The sequence below is a fragment of the Schistocerca piceifrons genome, chromosome 1 (genome assembly GCF_021461385.2).
Source record: "Schistocerca piceifrons isolate TAMUIC-IGC-003096 chromosome 1, iqSchPice1.1, whole genome shotgun sequence".
NCBI lineage: Eukaryota > Metazoa > Arthropoda > Insecta > Orthoptera > Acrididae > Schistocerca > Schistocerca piceifrons.
The window spans coordinates 897,195,457-897,212,378 of record NC_060138.1 but is presented as its reverse complement, the minus strand read 5'-3'; the positions used below and the strand labels follow the sequence as shown (position 1 = coordinate 897,212,378).

General features: G+C 40.1%; 1 protein-coding gene across 4 annotated transcripts in view; it reads left to right on the top strand.

The window, feature by feature from the left end:
* The window catches only part of LOC124716918 (serine protease svh-1-like), a 470,384-nt gene that overhangs the window by 329,271 nt on the left and 124,191 nt on the right, over positions 1–16,922 (top strand). For all 4 annotated transcript variants that reach the window (XM_047243502.1, XM_047243517.1, XM_047243493.1 and 1 more), the window contains one exon: positions 6,211–6,363. In XM_047243502.1, the coding sequence (XP_047099458.1) occupies positions 6,211–6,363 (153 nt within the window). The remainder of the gene's footprint in view (positions 1–6,210; positions 6,364–16,922) is intronic.

Sequence of the window (16,922 nt, the reverse complement as noted above, 5' to 3'; positions counted from 1 at the left end):
GGAGATCAGTATGCCCATGAAACATTATGCCTCCTCGCACCATAACACCTGGATAACCAAAACAACCATGTTCAGCAATGTTACTGGGTTTATTACGTTTTCCCATCTCTTGCCTTATGAGGATACATGCAGCTTTGTTGAACATGATGATATTGGTTGTCCAGATGTTATCATGTGGGAAGGCAGAATGTTACATGTGTGTACTGATCTCCAAAACTTTGAACGCATTACACTCACTGGTTAATGTTTTTGTGACCTTGTACACTTTCCCTGTGTGTGTGTTTTCAGCAGTGCATTTGGCTCTGACTTCATTTTTATGGATGACACTGTGTGACCACATGGAACAGCACAGGTGGAGGATGGATGACACTGTGTGACCACATGGAACAGCACAGGTGGAGGAGTCTCAGAATGAGAGGATATTCGATGAATGACTGGATTTCCTGTTACCCTGAGTTAAATCTCACCGAGCACATGTGGGATACATTGGGGCAACATATTGCAGTCTGTCCACAAGCATCAACAGCCATCCAGCAGTTGTCATCTACACTGGTGGAAGAATGGAATGCCCTACTACAAGAACTCCTCACCAACCTGGTCAGCATGGGAATGCATTACTGTCTGTGGTGATTCCACACCCTGTTATGACCCCTGTCCTAACTACTGTGATGTTCAGGGGACCATAATGAACAGTGTCATTTCTGTTTGTCTCAGTGCATATTTCAGCTATTTTTTGTGCTATACTGCAGCAGTTCATTCTATGTATGGTCCAAGTTTCATCATGTTATGTTATTCAGCAGATACATGCTGTGCAAAAGTTATTTTCGTCTTTAAGTTTTGGACACCAGTGTACATACATACACACACAGATACTTACTACTTATGAAACAAAAACACAAAATATATACGCAAATAAAAGTGCACATACGTATAGAGTGTAATATACCATGTCTGCCTCCATAGCTGAGTGGTCAGTGTAGATGGCTGCCACGCGGACGATCCGAGGTTGACTCTCAGTTCATCTTAATGACAACTTTACCCTTGTACTGAAATGTTCTTGTAATTACTTTCACACAATGAATGGTACCAGTTTCTCTTTTATATCTGCATACTAACAATGACTTTTTAAATCACAAAAAACACAAACTAGATCAGACAACATAATATAACTGTGAGAGATAAATTTTCACTTTTATCACTACATTTTCACTGTAGACACAATTATACCCATAAGTAAAATACAGCTTGTATTTAGTTGCATTGTTATTTGTGCAAGTATTCTGATATACTGTAGTAACAAGCCGCAATCAGGCAACATTTAGTTTGTGTTTAGTTGGTGATACAACTTTTATATTCTTTATGTCATATAGGAGCAAAAATGCATCCTGCTTCTACAAGGTCCTTATTCATTAGTTTCAGTTGTTTACTTGTACAGTTGATAATTATTACTGCTTGTAGTGTAATAGGCATACAAATCTTTGTTCATGGATACATCATTGTGTTCTTTCAAATTCAAATTTGCTTCACATACAAAGTGATGGAAATGTCAAGATTTTGACTGAGTGAGGTAGTACAGTGGTTAGAACACTGGACTTGCATTTGGGAAGATGGTGCTTCTAATTCCATCCAGCCATCCAGATTTAGATTTTCCATGATTTTCGTAAATCACTCCAGGCAAATGCCAGGATGGTTCATTTGAAAGGGGTATGACTGCTCTCCTACCCCTATCTTCTGTATGCCAAGTTTGTGTTCTGCCTCTAATGACTGCACAGTTGACGGGATGTTAAACACTCATCTTCATTTTGAAGATTTTGAGTTTTTCTCTGTAGGATTCCCTTGACTGTCATTTTGCAATACACCTTATAGCTATCTTTCATAGCTTAATGTCAATGACCACACCAAAGAACTTGTAACTGCTTGTGTCATATAGATTTTTGTTCCCCAGTTTAAGACTGATGTCTTCAGTTTGGGCACATCTACTAGCATGCACCTGTAACCTGTATGTACCTTATTTTTGTACTATTTATTAACATAATGGTTTGCATTTTCTTTGTTCACGGCAAGTGGAAAAACAATGGACCCAGTACTGACGCTTAAGACAAACCATGTTTAACTGGTTGAAATTAGGAGTAGATATATTATATAATTTTCTTTTCCATTTTATACACATTTCCACACACTGTTCCCCACAAAAAATTCTATAAAGTCATCTACTTTCATCTCAGGGACTATTGATGAAGATTATGCAAATAGTATCATGACATGCACAATCAATAGTTTTGGAGAGATCTAGGAAGAATCTAGCAAATTTCTTTTTTGTCATTTCCTCCTGTCATTACATGCCTCACAAAATTTTCAGTTCCTGTCTTGACCTATGTTGAAGAAAAAATGTTGGGCATTGTTTCCTATTTACAAATGTAACAGCCTGTGTTTTATGGCTGTCTCTACAATCTTTCATAGTACTGATGTTATAATGATGGGTCTACAAATTTATGGGTTGTGCGTGGTGCCCCTTTTGTATAAAAGAATCACTTTATTCACTTAAAGCCATTCATTACCACTTTATTAAATGCAGAAAAATAATAATCAACAGTGTTCCAGATTTACTTTCTATTCCATACCTACATCTGTTTCCACAGTAATTCAGTTGCATTCATGCCATATCTAAGCGCTTTTTAAGATTAGTAATGCTGGTGGCCTCTTGTTATATTGATGGGTCTACAAATTTATGGGTTATGCGTGGTGCCCCTTTTGTATAAAAGAATCACTTTATTCACTTAAAGCCATTCATTACCACTTTATTAAATGCAGAAAAATAATAATCAGCAGTGTTCCAGATTTACTTTCTATTCCATACCTACATCTGTTTCCACAGTAATTCAGTTGCATTCATGCCATATCTAAGCACTTTTTAAGATTAGTAATGCTGGTGGCCTCTATATTTAAAAGCCTGCTCTTAAAAGGCACATTTAAACAATCAATTTGTGATGTTCCATCAAGTTAATTATTTCCACTGTTGTAAAAAGTCATTGTTCTCACATCACACAAATAAACAACTTTCCAAGCCATTCGTTTATTTTTAATTTAGGTTGACTTCTTGAACATCTATTATAGATATATACTTTTAACATTTTGTCTTATAACAACCAAAAATAGTGTCATCTTAACAAATGAAGGCATGGGAAGAGACAGCCAGTCACTTTATAGTGAAAATCTAAACCAGCTCTAAACCAACTGATAAAATGCATAAAAAATATGAACAATCAAGCTCAGCTTTTGAACATACATTCTTCATTTAAGAATCTAAGATTTATCTCTCTCTCTCTCTCTCTCTCTCTCTGTGTGTGTGTGTGTGTGTGTGTGTGTGTGTGTGTGTGTGTGTGTGGAGGGTGGGGAGGGGGGAGGGGGGGGGGGGCGCTGCAAACACTCTGAGGAGAAGATGTATCTGAAAGCTGGGATGCAGTGTACAACTTCCACTATGAGCTTATCAATTGCTCTCCACTACATAGTGAATGCCTTTCTTTATCCATTTCACTGTTTGTATTCTGCCCAGGATTTCTTGTTATTATATTAAATGTAATAATAACCTTAATTGTTATAAATCATATAGCAGAGATGCTGAGACACAGATAGGCACAACAAAAAGACTGTCACAAATAAAGCTTTCAGCCAGTAAGGCCTTCATCAACAATAGACGACAAAACACACACACACACACACACACACACACACACACACACACACACACACACACAAACGCAACTCACTCACATGACTGCAGTCTCAGGCAACTGAAACCACACTGCGAGCAGCAGCACTGGTGGATGATGGGAGTGACAACTGGGTGGGGGTAAGGAGGAAGCAGGGGTGGGAGAGGGAGGGATAGAATGATAGGGGCCTGTGTGTGATGGTGGAATGGCGGCTGTGTAGTGCTGTAATGTGAACAGGGAAGGGGTTTGGATGGACGAGGACAGTGACTAATGAAGGTTGAAGCCAGGAGAGTTGTGGAAACTTAGGATGTATTGCAGGAAAAATTCCCACCTGTGCAAGTGTGACCCTCAGTATATTCAGTGAAGCCTTCACAGGCCAGAATTATCCTCTGAACCTTGTACAAAACCAAATCTCCCATGCCTTATCTTTCCAGTCCCTCACCACATCCGAGAGTCCCACTGTCCGGCCGCAGAGGAGCATTCTCCTCATAACTCAGTACCATCCACAACTGGAGCAACTCAATTACATTCTCCTCCAGGGCTTCGAATACCTCTCATCATGCCCTGAAATGAGAAATTTGCTGCCCACTACCCTTCCCACCCCTCCAACAGTGATATTCCGCTGTCCTCCAAACCTACACAATATCCATCCTTACATGACCTCTGCTTCCAACTCCTTACCTCATGGCTCATACCCTTGTAATAGACCTAGATGCAAGATCTATCCCATACATCCTCTCACCACCACCTGCTCCAGTCCAGTCACAAACATCACCTGCCCCATCAAAGGCAGGTCTACCCGTGAAACCAGTCATGTGATTTACAAACTAAGCTGCAACCACTGTGCTGCATTCTATGTGTGCATGACAACCAACAAGCTGTCTGTGCACATGAATGGCCACCAACAAACTGTGGCCAAGAAACAAGTGGACCATCCTGTTTCTGAGCATGCTGCCAAACATGACATCCATGCTTCATAGCCTGTGCCATATGGATCCTTCACACCAACAACAGCTTCTCTGAATTGCACAGGTGGGAACTTTCCCTGCAATATATCCTGAGTTCCCATAATCCTCCTGGCCTTAACCTTTGTTAGTCACTGTCCTCACCCATCCATCCCCTTCCCTGTTCCCATTCCAGCAGTACACAGCCATCATTCCACCAACACACACAGTCTTTTTATATCTCTCTTTTTCTGCTATTGCAGCAAATTGACGCATGGTGCAGGGAATGGCAATTGAATCTCAATGTAGACAAGTGTAATGTGCTGCGAATATACAGAAAGATAGATCCTTTATCATTTAGCTACAAAATAGCAGGTCAGCAACTGGAAGCAGTTAATACCATAAATTATCTGGGAGTACGCATTAGGAGTGATTTAAAATGGAATGATCATATAATGTTGATCGTCGGTAAAGCAGATGCCAGACTGAGATTCATTGGAAGAATCCTAAGGAAATGCAATCCGAAAACAAAGGAAGTAGGTTACAGTACGCTTGTTCGCCCACTGCTTGAATACTGCTCAGCAGTGTGGGATCCGTACCAGATAGGGTTGATAGAAGAGATAGAGAAGATCCAACGGAGAGCAGCGCGCTTCGTTACAGGATCATTTAGTAATCGCGAAAGCGTTACGGAGATGATAGATAAACTCCAGTGGAAGACTCTGCAGGAGAGACGCTCAGTAGCTCGGTACGGGCTTTTATTGAAGTTTCGAGAACATACCTTCACCGAAGAGTCAAGCAGTATATTGCTCCCTCCTACGTATATCTCGCGAAGAGACCATGAGGATAAAACCAGAGAGATTAGAGCCCACACAGAGGCATACCGACAGTCCTTCTTTCCACGAACAATACGAGACTGGAATAGAAGGGAGAACCGATAGAGGTACTGAAGGTACCCTCCGCCACACACCGTCAGGTGGCTTGCGGAGTATGGACGTAGATGTAGATGTATTCCCGCCGCCCCTCCCCAACACTCCCCTGCCCTCCATCTAGCCTGCAGCACTTCACTATCTGCCACCCCTACTATACTCTCCCTCCCCCTCCCAGCCCCAGCCTCCTCCTTACCCCCACCCTGTCACCACTCCCACAATGCACAGGTGCTGCTGCTTGGAGTGTGGTTTCACTTGCCTGAGACAGGAGTCATGTGAGTTGCGTTTGCCTGTGTGTGTGTGTGTGTGTGTGTGTGTGTGTGTGTGTGTGTGTGTGTGTGTGTCATCTGTTGTTGACAAATGCCTTACTTGCCAAAAGCTTTGTTTGTGACAGTCTTTTTGTTGTGCCTATCTGCGACTCAGCATCTCTGCTATATGGTGAACAGCAACTTTCCTTTTCATAATATTGTACCATTCCATCCTGGTTCTTCCTTTGTTTAATTCTGATAAAATTCAACCAAGAACAAACTTCAGTTTCTATGATGTAATTAAACAATTTAATATGTTTAAATAATTCTACCTCCATTTGCATATTTTATATACGCTAATCATTTAATTTTGTGGTTCCAGGAAGCAGGAGTTGTGTGTCGTGTACCTGGTCTAATGTGCTCTGAAAATATGTGGCAATGTTTGGAGAGTAAAGAATGTATTAACGTAAAATTCCTGTGTGACCAGGTTGAGGACTGCAATGATGGTACTGATGAATCGTCATTATATTGTGATGTAAGTCTCAAATAGTTTGAAACTGAGTGTATAATTGTGTTTTTTTCTTGAAACAGTTATAATAACTATAATTACTATAAGTGGTGTTTGACTATATCTTAGACATCAGTGAATACCGGTGCACTAAGGCACCATTAAAAGATAATAACAAAAAGAATCTAACTTATGATGATTACTGTGAAACTGTGTTAATACTACATCTGTTTGTGAATTTAAACTGACATGTTAGTTGAAATTTACAGCAAAAAGTGCAACTTATTAAAGCAATGGGAATTTCATATAGGTTAAACGCTATCTACTCAAATGGGTTACTGAGCTGGATTTGCAGGAAAGGACTGTACCATTTCAGTTATCTGAGGATATACCATGTTGTGATATTCAATGTGAATGTTGTTTAGATGTGCTGCCATCAATGCCTCACTGACCACTTTCTACATCCAATGACTTTGTCTTCAACTCTTAATGGCCACTTGACTAAAACAAAAAAACTGAACATAACAACATTCCAGAAAACTTATTTGTTCCACAATACACAATTTGGTTGTCACTTCATGTCCTCTTTAACCTCGCACTCCTTGTGCATTCCGGGTGGAGTCATTCCTGATGTGTAAAGGGTCCTCCCGGATGCCATGAAGAGCACAGGGTGCAGCCAGCTGCAGGTGGTGGCACATGTCGGCACTAATGACGTGTGTCGCTTTGGATCTGAGGAAATTCTCTCTGGATTCCAGCGGCTATCTGATTTGGTGAAGGCTGCCGGTCTTGCTTACGAGATGAAGGCAGAGCTTACCATCTACAGCATCGTTGACAGAACTGACTGTGGACCTTTGGTGCAGAGCCGGGTGGAGGGTCTGAATCAGAGGCTCAGACAGTTTTGCGACCGTGTTGGCTGCAGATTCCTTGACTTGCGCCATAGGGTGGAGGGGTTTCGGGTTCCGCTGAATAGGTCAGGAGTTCACTACACTCAGCTGGCGGCTACATGGACTGGGCGGTTTTTAGGTTAGAAGGCCTTGGGAAAGTACGAGGTGGGCTGCAATCTCAAATGGTGCATGGCAAATACAGGACGTGCTGGGATCAAGGAACAGTCGGAATTGTAGTTGTAAATTGTTGTAGTTGTGCTGGGAAAGTCCCTGAGCTTCAAGCGCTGATAGAAAGCACAGAAGCTGAAATCGTTATAGGTACAGAAAGCTGGCTAAAGCCTGAAATAAGTTCTGCAGAAATTTTTACAAAGTCTCAGACAGTGTTCAGGAAAGATACATTAGGCAGAATTGGTGGTGGAGTGTTTGTGTCTGTCAGTCGTGGTTTATCTTGTATTGAAGTCGAAGTAGATACTCTGTGCGAATTGGTATGGGTGGAGGTTATACTTAACAGCTGAACTAAGTTAATAATTGGCTCCTTCTACGGACCCTCAGTCTCCGATGATATAGTTGCTGAACAGTTCAGAGAAAATTTGAGTCTCGTAACAAATAAATACCCCACTCATACGGTTATAGTTGGTGGGGATTTCAACCTTCCCTCGATACGTTGGTGAAAATACTTGTTCAAAACCGGTGGTAGGCAGAAAACATCTTCCGTGATTGTCCTAAATGCTTTCTCTGAAAATTATTTTGAGCAGTTAGTTCACAAACCCACGCGAATTGTAAATGGTTGCGAAAACACACTTGACCTCTTAGCCACAAACAATCCAGAGCTAATAGAGAGCATGATGACTGATACAGGGATTAGTGATCACAAGGTCATTATAGCTAGGCTCAATACCGTTTCTTCCAAATCCACCAGAAACAAACGCAAAATTATTTTTTTTAAACAGCAGATAAAGTGTCACTAGAAGCCTTCCTAAGAGACAATCTCCATTCCTTCCGAACTGACTATGCAAATGTAGACGAGATGTGGCTCACATTCAAAGATATAGTAGCAACAGCAATTGAGAGATTCATACCTCATAAATTGGTAAGAGATGGAACTGATCCCCCATCGTACACAAAACAGGTCCGAACGCTGTTGCAGAAGCAACGGAAAAAGCATGCGAAGTTCAGAAGAACGCGAAATCCCGAAGATTGGCTAAAATTTACAGATGCGCGAAATTTGGGATGGACTTCAATGCGAGATACCTTTAATAGGTTCCACAACGAAACATTGTCTTGAAATTTGGTAGAAAATCCGAAGAAATTCTGGTCGTATGTAAAGTACACAAGCGGCAAGACGCAGTCAATACCTTCGCTGCACAGTACCAATGGTACTGTTACCGACGACTGTGCTGCTAAAGCGGAGTTATTGAACGCAGTTTTCTGAAATTCCTTCACCAGGGAAGACGAATGGAATATTCCAGAATTTGAAACATGAACAGCTGCTAGCATGAGTTTCTTAGAAGTAGATGCCTTAGGGGTTGCGAAGCGACTCAAATCGCTTGATGCGGGCAAGTCTTCAGGTCCAGATCGTATACTGATTAGGTTCCTTTCAGATTACGCTGATACAATAGCTCCCTACTTAGCAATCATATACAACCACTTGCTCACCGATAGATCTGTACCTACAGACTGGAAAATTGTGCAGGTCGCGCCAGTGTTTAAGAAGGGTAGTAGGAGTAATCCATCGAACTACAGACATATATCATTGATGTCGGTTTGCAGTAGGGTTTTGGAGCATATATTGTATTCAAACATTATGAATCACCTCGAAGGGAATGACCTACTGATACGTAATCAGTATGGTTTCAGAAAACATCGTTCTTGTGCAACGCAGTTAGCTCTTTATTCACACAAAGTAATGGCCGCTATCGACAGGGGATCTCAAGTTGATTCCATATTTCTAGATTTCCGTAAAGCTTTTGACACCGTTCCTCACAAGTGACTTCTAATCAAGCTGCGGGCCTATGGGGAATCATCTCAGTTGTGCGACTGGATTCATCATTTCCTGTCAGGAAGGTCGCAGTTCATAGTAATAGATGGCAAATCATCGAGTAAAACTGAAGTGATATCAGGTGTTTCCCAGGGAAGCATCCTGGGACCTCTGCTGTTCCTGATCTATATAAATGACCTGGGTGACAATCTGAGCAGTTCTACTAGGTTGTTCGCAGATGATGCTGTAATTTACCGTCTAGTAAGGTCATCTGAAGACCAGTATCAGTTGCAAAGCGATTTAGAAAAGATTGCTGTATGGTGTGGCAGGTGGCAGTTGATGCTAAATAACGAAAAGTGTGAGGTGATCCATATGAGTTCCAAAAGAAATCCGTTGGAATTCGATTACTTGATAAATAGTACAATTCTCAAGGCTGTCAATTCAACTAAGTACCTGGGTGTTAAAATTACGAACAACTTCAGTTGGAAAGACCACATAGATAATATTGTGGGGAAGGCAAGCCAAAGGTTGCGTTTCATTGGCAGGACACTTAGAAGATGCAACAAGTCCACTAAAGAGACGGCGTACACTACACTCGTTCGTCCTCTGTTAGAATATTGCTGCGTGGTGTGGGATCCTTACCAGGTGGGATTGACGGAGGACATCGAAAGGGTGCAAATAAGGGCAGCTCGTTTTGTTTTATCACGTAATAGGGGAGAGAGTGTGGCAGATATGATATGCGAGTTGGGATGGAAGTCATTAAAGCAAAGACGTTTTTCGTTGCGGCGAGATATATTTACGAAATTTCAGTCACCAACTTTCTCTTCCGAATGCGAAAATATTTTGTTGAGCCCAACCTACATAGGTAAGAATTATCATCAAAATAAAATAAGGGAAATCAGAGTTTGAACAGAAAGGTTTAGGTGTTCGTTTTTCCTGTGCACTGTTCGGGAGTGGAATGGTGGAGAGATAGTATGACTGTGGTTCGATGAATCCTCTGCCAAGCACTTAAATGTGAATTGCAGAGTAATCATGTAGATGTAGATGTAGATGCAGATGCATCAGAATGGGTCCTTTGTACCCATGGGTGTGATACATGGCATTGTTAAAACATATCCATGGCAATATTTTGGGGTCTTCAACATTTGTCATTTACAGTAGTGAAGTGCCACATTATCTTCATGACTCATATTGTCTTGTCTTTTGTGATTTCAATTGCCTCTCTGATATTTGGTCATTCCAGCCCAGGCTGCTCAGCAAGAACATACTGTTCTTCAGATTTTAACATGCACATTGCCCTTGAACTTCAACTACTGCAGTTTTCCTATCTCTCTTTAGACATACATGGTCACTAAATTTAGTTGTTGTTAATGCTACTGTCTTCAGTTTGAAGGCTGATTTGATGCAGCTCTCTATACCACTCTATCCTGTGCAAGTCTGTTCACCTCTGCATAACTAATACAACCTACATCCACTTGAACTTGCCTGCAGTAGTGAAGACTTGGTCTTCCTTTGCAGATTTCAACCCCATACTTCAATCTATTACCAAATTACTACTTGATGCCTCAGGATATGTCCTATTATTGTGTTCATTCATATAGTCATGCTGTGCCATAAAGCTATTTTCTCCATAATTTGATGTAGTATCTCTTTATTAGCTACTCTATCTATCCATATAATCTACAGCATTCATCTGTAACACATTTCAGAAGCTTCTATGTCCCTTGTGTCTGCATCGTTCTTTGTCCACATTTTGCTTCAAGTAAGGCTTCCCTTCAGTGAGATACCTTCTGAAAAGGTTGTCCTGGCACTTAAAATTTACAATTATGTTAATTTTTAAGGTATTTATCTTCCTCAGAAACACATTTTAGTATTGACAATCTGTGTTGTGGATGCTCTTTACTTAAGCCATTATCAGTTATTTTGCTATTCAAATAGTAGAAATCATCTACTACTTTTACTGTCTCATTTGTTAATCTTATTCTCTTAGTGTGGTGTTATTAATTTTACTGTACTTCATTAGCCTTGTAGCCTTATTTAACTTTTTTATTTTCATATTATAATGCCTTTTCAAGACACTGGACACTATCCATTCATTCTGTTCATGGATGTTTCAAGTTCTTTAGCTTTTTTGAAAGAATTTCAATAAAAGAGGCCAACTTTATTTCTTCTCCCTGGACTTTAATTCCTTTTCCAAATTTCTCTTCATTTCCGTTACTACAAGTACAGATTGAATAACATGTAGGATGTGATACAACCCTGTCTCATTCCCTTGTCAGCTATTGCCCCTGTTTCAGGTCCTTCAACTACTGTCGGGTTTCTGTACAAGTTTTATAGTGCTTTTCACTCCCTGTATTTTAAGCACTATAACTTCAGAATCTCAAAGAGAGTAGTCAGTCAACAATATCATAAGCTCGTTCAAAATTTGAAAATGCTATAAATGTGGGTCTGGCATTTCTCAAACTGTCCGCGGCTTTTGGTCTTGCGGTAGCGTTCTCGCTTCCCACGCACGGGGTCCTGGGTTTGATTCCCGGTGGGGTCAGGGATTTTCTCTGCCTCGAGATGACTCAGTGTTGTGTGTCTTTCATCATCATTTCATCCTCATTTACTCGCAAGTCCCCGTAGTGGTGTTAAAGAACTTGTGGAGTGGCGGCCACCAATGTCATATGCTTATTATTATTATTATTATTTCTCAAACTCATTCTTTAAGATGAGTCACAGTTCAGTGTTGCTTTGCATGTCTGTACACTTCTCCAAAACTCAGACTGGTCTTCCACCATGCCAGCCTCTTGAACAGAATTCATGTTAGTGTTCTTCAACAATGAACTGTTAAACTTTCATATGACTTCCAGCACCTTCTTTTGTGTTGGGGTAATAGTTGAAACACTTGACAAATAGCAGTGGAAAGCACTGTAGGAAACAGAAATACCATAATAAATTCACAGTAATTGGTCGTCCAAGACAACTATGTAATATTACAGGAGGCCAATGGTCTATTTAATTAGTCATTTGCTTGGCCTATCATACGAATTTTAAAAACTGATTTTATTGTCTATCAGCATTTACAGTTTGAAGAAGAGCTGATGAAATGTATAGATTATTGTTTAATTTATCCTTTCTGGAACAGATCAGTGAATCTTCCTCTTCCCCTTCTTCTTCTTCTTCTTCTTCTTCTTCTACATTTGCCCTCAAGCTGGTGGGGTCCACAGTTGTGAATCTCTGACACCAGTTTATCTGATCTTGTACCTGATCAGGGAGCAGGCCTGAGATCTTGAGATTTTCAAGCAGGGTGTCATACTATCACTTCCTATGTCATCCTACTGGTCATTTACCATTTACTCTCAAACTAAAATCAGTCTCTGCAGCTGTTGTTGCATCTGCTCTAAGAACATGGCTATACCCTTTTAGATGACTTTCTCTCATCTTGTCTGCTATTGATGCTACTCCACATAATTTTCAAACTTAATCAAGTGTGACATGATTGTGCAGTGTCAATCCAGATGTCATTTCCATGATAATAAGTTATTGTTTCACTTCTTTTGTTGAAGGTCAGCATTTAGCACCATACAGATCAATGAATATTTCAGAAATTTCAAAAATTCTGTTTAACTTTATGCCATTTCTCTTTATTCTTTTGTTATTGATGTAGTTATGTCCTATCTTATATAGAATTGTGCATATTCTATTTTGTGAAGGTTAACTGAATCTCCATTATCTGAAATTGAAGCAATAATCATTGTGAAAACATCACAGATCACATTACCAACAAAGAAGATTATTTCAGTATTGGAACAAAATGGTAACACATTTGTATGTATGATGATGGGTACCCATTACTGAGCTCAAATTGGTTCATTTAAATGATTTATAAGCACATGTGAAGTGTAGCAGAGTAATGATGATCTATTTCTAGCACATTCCGTAGGAGTGCTTCATGACAACTATTCCGTGTTATGCCTTCATTTATGTTATTTCTCTCAACATTCTCCTTTATGATGGGATCTAAAAGACATGATTTATGAGTGAATGGAAGCATGTGACTCATTAGTGATTCATCGTGAGCCCAATGATAAATACAGCTGCTTTCCTCTTGGACTGTTTTTAAGCTTGATGGGGAGGACAGGGCAGTGGGTACATTATGGGCTTCAAATTGTAGTAATACCATACTAAAAAAGGAAAATTTACTGATATTTAAAAATTTCCCTTCATTTTTGATATTTAATTAAATCATGTGTAAGTAGTCAGTAGGTATAGACTGAGTTAATTAATTATTGTAAAGAGTAAAATTGTGAGAATCAATAAAATAGTATTACCAACTGTGGAAAATCTAGGTTGGAATCTCAACAGTATAAGGTAAAGGTAGATTACTACTTACCATAAAGATGATATGTTAAGTTGCAGACAGGCACAACTAACAGACACACATTGGCTTTCGGCCACAGCTTTTGTCAGGAAAACAAACACACACATTCATTCACAGAAGTAAGCACACACTTCACACACACATGACCCCCATTTCCAGCAACTTGGACTGGACTGCAGCTGTCACGTAGAACAGAAGCAACAATCTGGAGGGAGAAGTAAGGGCAAGGATAGCAAAGTACGGGTGGGGGAGGAGGGGAAGGGGGGGGGGGGGGGGGAGAATGCTGTCTGGTGGAGCATGCAGACTGCCGACAGGCACAGCATTGGGAGGCTGCAGGGCAGGGGGGAGCAAAAAAGGAGAGGGCAGGGAAGGGGAAAGATGAATGGGTGCATTGGCGGATAGCAACACGAGATGGTGAGAGTGTTGAACAGGGACAAGGTGACAGTACTCAAGGGGTGGAAACTGTTCGTTGGAGAGCATGGGGACAATGTGTTACCATGGGTTGAGGCTTTGAGAGCAGATAATGTATTTTTAGGATAATTCCCATCTGCAGAATTCATAAAAGCTGGTGGCGGAGGGAAGGATCCAGATGGCTCGGGTAGTGAAGGAGCCATTGAATCAAGCATGTTATGGTCAGCTGCATGTTGTTCCAAAGGTTGGTAGTCATACCAATATAAAAAGCTTTGCAATGATTGCAGTGGAGCTGGTATATGACATGGCTGCTTGCACATGAGACTCAAACACTGAGCTATCTGGGTACACCCAGACATCACAGGTTTTGTTCTGCTATTAACTTTTTCCTCATTGTGCAGTTCATGGCAGAAGCAATATTAAACTCTTCACACTTTCGTTGCATTTGCTTAATGCTAGACACGTACATTTAAAACACTTGACATGAAAATCATGTCAGTGGTGGTAAGTTAAAAGGCTGACACCAGGATGGAAGTACCAAATGAAATAAATAATTTATTTTATTAATTCGAAAAAATAAATAAAACAGAGAAAACCCTTATAACTGTTGTATCACAAAAATAACATTGACTTTCAGCTTATTACATGCTTTTCTATTTCCTTCTGTACTCTGCAGAGGCTTTCCTATGGTGCTGCAAGACTAGCATTTCCAAGAGAGTGGCGAGTTTGGCTATCTGTAGCCCCAGAACTTTTGCTGAGATTGAGTTGAGGATAGCCTAAGGCTAATTAAAGCTTAAAGTTGATCCATTAGATGCCCTTGCATAGTATACATGGTAGCAGACTGCCCAAGAAAGATATGGATGCAGGTTCAAATCCTGGTGCAGTGTACAGTTTTCCAACACGGCATGTACCCGGCATGGAAAAAGAAGAAATCATTGTCAGCAAAAACCCTAATGCTGTCTGTAGGTCCAAGTTTCCTCTACATTCCTTCTCTCACCGGTGCTAATCTGACAATCTGCTGGGAGTGTATCTGCTGAATAAGGATGGGACAGGAAAGTAAGGCTTTGAGACAGTCTGTGAGCTGTGCTCAGAAGGAAAAATTGGTGGTGTGCTGCCCATGGATGGCAGGAATCTGATTTGAATTTCAGCTACATCCATGAATTTAAAGTTGTCGCATACATGTTAAGACATTATTAACTTCTTATGTTCCCTCCAATACTTCCATCCCAGCTTCAGTAGTGAACTTGTAAGCCTTGAAGCTATCATGAGTCTATGACAAAATAGTAATAGCACTCTTAATAAACTCAATATTAAGTGTCATTTGGATTGATCAGCTCTGTAATATTTTAAATATAATTCTTTAAATTCAGACAACAGTCCACATCCTAAACAATGCATTTCATGCAGCTTCAAGTGGGACTTTACAGTTTGTACTGATTATGCTAAGTTATACTACATACTCTATATTTCAGTACTGCTACAGTCAAAAATAACTCTTGAGATTACATATACGCTATGATGAACATACGTGACAGTTTGAAATCATATGTTCAAATCATATGTTGAAAGAGTGCTACAACCAGGATTCCCATCTTTTGCAGGCGGCACAATGTGTACAAATCTCATGGGCAGACTTGATTTCTACTTGTTTGCCTACTTACCTTACAAGATCCACAGAGACTCTTCTGTTATGCCACAGGACTAGCACTTCTAGGAGAAAGGAGACAGTTGAAAGTTCAGTGTAAACATAACACTAAGTGTGTTGTTGAGTGCATTTTTCTGTTGTTTGGCAGGGTATTTGTTCTGATAATACTTATAACAACATATAATTATATCCCACTGGATACAGAAGGCAGCAGAAAAGGTGTGAGTGCAAGCAAATTGATAAATATTATTATTGAACACATCATAATCCTACTAACTTCATTAGCAGTAGCACAGAAGCTTTCTTTGGACTGTCTGGATGTGTTTGTAGCAAACTAATGAGATCTGTATTAAATCCAGGCATTTACAGTGAAAGGTTTCCAGGAACCACAACACAACCAAACTAGGATTGGTGCAGTGGAGAATGAACCCAGTTTTTCAGGAAATGGATCTGTTCTTTTACTGTCATGACACATTACATTCTGCTTTCATTTGCTGTCCTCTTGACACAATACAAACTATGTTTCACTAAAGTGATTGCACTCTTTATCTGTAGAACCAAAGAAGCAGTCAAACTGGCTATTTTGAAATTTTGTCGGTTTATAACAACAATGTTATAAACATAATACTTTTAAATGTTGTGACTTTTATTTCCTTTCAGCAGAGACTGCACTGCAAGAATTAAAGAACTGTAGCTATGCTTATTGCTTTTATTTCTCCCTGTATACCTGAAACCACAGCAGCTTTATGTTTCTTTATGTATGTATATCATCTTAGAGATCAGCAAATAGACAGTTATGTTATATGTGACTGTGATGTGGAGTTGCAATGTATGCTGTAGCTTTTGAAGTGATTATTGCGTCTTTTTACACTTGAATTGCTTGGCTGTGGGTAATCCATGATACAGTTATTGTCATACCATAACCATGATCAAGTTCAAATCTGAAAGCAGGATCATGGATGAAATACAGCATTTAGCACTGGAAAGCATGCTTATTACAAACACCAATGTACAGCCAGAACAGAACTGAATTCCTGGACTGAGGGGACTGCTATTTGTACAGACATAAAATATTCCACGAGATACAAAAGTTACAAATGCAAGAAAGTTTGATAACTTTCCATAAACGATAAATACTAAATAACAAATAATTTCTGGTAATTGGGTTTGAACTGGCAATTCACAGCATACCAGCCAGTGATGCTAACTGATGCTGTGCCACACTGCATGCAGCACAGATCACAACATTCCTCTGTCTTCTGGAGAAAAGCAACATGCTTTTTCAAAAGTTCTCATTGGTCCTTT